The sequence below is a fragment of the Bactrocera latifrons genome, unplaced genomic scaffold (assembly GCF_001853355.1).
Source record: "Bactrocera latifrons isolate USDA-ARS-PBARC rearing strain unplaced genomic scaffold, ASM185335v1 scaffold_39, whole genome shotgun sequence".
Taxonomy (NCBI): Eukaryota; Metazoa; Arthropoda; class Insecta; order Diptera; family Tephritidae; genus Bactrocera; species Bactrocera latifrons.
The window spans coordinates 1,739,204-1,741,484 of NW_017537034.1; the positions used below are offsets into that span (position 1 = coordinate 1,739,204).

The window sequence follows — 2,281 nt, forward strand, 5'->3', positions numbered from 1 at the left end:
AAAAACAAAGGAACTACATATTATAATAGACGGCAAGACGTCTGATAAAGCCCCCAACCGGTCTCCCATTTTGCGCGACCGAGAGCTACGCAGAGAGCGAGCGCCAAGCAAAAGCAAAAACAACAATACGAAAAACACCGTGTCGACTATGGCAATGGCAACGAAAACAAAACTAAAAGCAGAGTCAAATCAGAAAACGGCGCTTTTTCCACCGGCTCTCCGCTGGGTATATAAAGGAAAGTGCGCAGCAAAAATCCAGTTTAATTGAATAACACAATTCGTGCAGTGAAGACATACCGTTCAAAGGTGCTGAATAAGCAACTTGTTTAGAAGAAAGCAAAAATAAAGTTTCAAGTATTATCCTAAAGCAAAGAGACCAGCAACTGAAAGGAAGTTAATCAAATTAAAAACAAAAGCTGTAAAAAAGCAACCGCAAGATCTCATTTATAATTTATCTACTGCAAAACCAAAGTCAAAACAAAATGTCTGAGGCTTATTTCGATGAATACGAGCACTACAACTTCGATCACGACAAGCACATCTTCTCGGGCCGCAGTGGCAAGCAACGCAGCAAGAAGGAGGCCAGCGAGCACACTAATCACTTTGATCCTAATGGACATTCACGCAAATTAGTTACTAAATTTATGAATACCAATAACAATCGAAAGACGTGTGCCGCCAAGAATTGAGTGTTGGTCCAAAGTGAGGAGATAGAAGTAGTGCAGCAGCCGCAACAGCAGAAACAGAAGCAGAAGTACAAACGCGTTAGTGAGGAGCAAAAAGTTAAAAAATATATAAAAATCGAAAAGGAGACAAAGCAGAAACCTAAGAAGAAAGCGAGCTTAGTTGGAGCTACGTGGCGTCGTAATAAACCCAATACAATAAAAAATTTTGAGCGTTAGAGTCGAGTTTATTGAGAAGAATAGCAGCAGCTTGAGTAAGAAGCAGAAGGAGGAGCAGGAGGTTCGTCGTCTAGCAGCTGTAACAGGATAACGAGTTTTGGGGGGGGGGATTTTGTTCCAAGCGTAAGCTAAATTAAGGAAAGGGGGGTGCGCAGCATCGCGGCGAAGTATTATTGACTGCGTGTGTTGACGGCCAACCACTTGCAGAAACTGCCATTTTTTACATACTGACGTATAATTGTGCAGCGTATGCAAGTTGGGCGGCGGTTCACACATCAAAGCAAATACATATASAAAAAAAAAAAATATTAACATTGGAGAAAAAAGTTGCACTGCGAATATTATTATATGTGAAGATTTTGAAACACAATATTTCGTACTATTGTTAGCTATAGCATTACTTCGTAACATAAGTAACTAATTAGTATAGAAACATATACTGACACTTTTTCTGCAAAGTTTTAGGTAAAGTTTTCTTAAAACAAGTTTTTTTTTTTTTTTGTTAGTAAACTCACAAATTGTATAACGTGACACATCTCGCACCTGTTTATGCATTCTGTGTAATGCACTAATTTCACTTTGGTTTATTTATGATTTTAACATTTGTATTAATTTCTTCTGATATTCTTATTATTATATTGTAATTAGAAGTAAAAAAAACAAAAAAAAAAGAAAAGTTGAGACTGTTTAAAGCATGAAGCTGCAGTTAAATTATAACTCATTGAATAACTATTTAATAAAATATAAAACTAAAATTAAATCTAAAGAAAAACTTTTGTTATTTTAATCTTTAAACATCGGTGGTTTTGAGTAAGACTTTTAGATATGTTGTTATTGTTGTTGTAACGGCAGAATTCAACCGAGTTGACAGTCCTTAACCGTGTAAAAAATTCGTGTCCATTCGGCTGTCGTGGGAATGAGACTTTTAAATTTCGTACAAAATGATCTCTAGCAGCAGGAGTGCATAAAAAGAGTGAATTTTGAATTACCAAAATAATTAACAGCAACCAAATTGTTGTTATTGTACACAAAATACTGTCAAGAAGCATATTTTAAAAGCAATTCATTGACAAATACATATTTTTAATAACATAAACGAAATTTCCTCCCATTATTTTTTTTTTTATTTACTATCAGACGTTTACCGGTAACTTTACTGAAAAAAATGCCTTAATGATATTTCTTGCAGCAGAAAAATGAAAAAGAACCGACTCAAGCTTTTAAATATTAAACCAGAAATTTTAATTCGTTCTTTCGAGCTCCCCTTTTAGCTAACAAACACCGCGGCTACGCCCGAATTTTTTTTCAAAATTTTAAGTTTTTTTTTAACTTAAATTTCTTTTTTAAGTTTAATGTAATTCTTCGAATTTAAATATTTT

The 2,281-nt window shown here is 34.7% G+C and overlaps 1 protein-coding gene across 1 annotated transcript; it reads left to right on the forward strand.

Moving 5' to 3' along the window:
• Window positions 1-247: 247 nt before the first annotated feature.
• Window positions 248-1,208, forward strand: LOC108972290 (nuclear protein 1). Its single transcript, XM_018938842.1, has one exon. The coding sequence runs from the start codon at window positions 483-485 to the stop codon at window positions 687-689; it is 207 nt and encodes a 68-aa protein (XP_018794387.1). The 5' UTR covers window positions 248-482; the 3' UTR covers window positions 690-1,208.
• The last annotated feature ends 1,073 nt before the right edge of the window (window positions 1,209-2,281 follow it).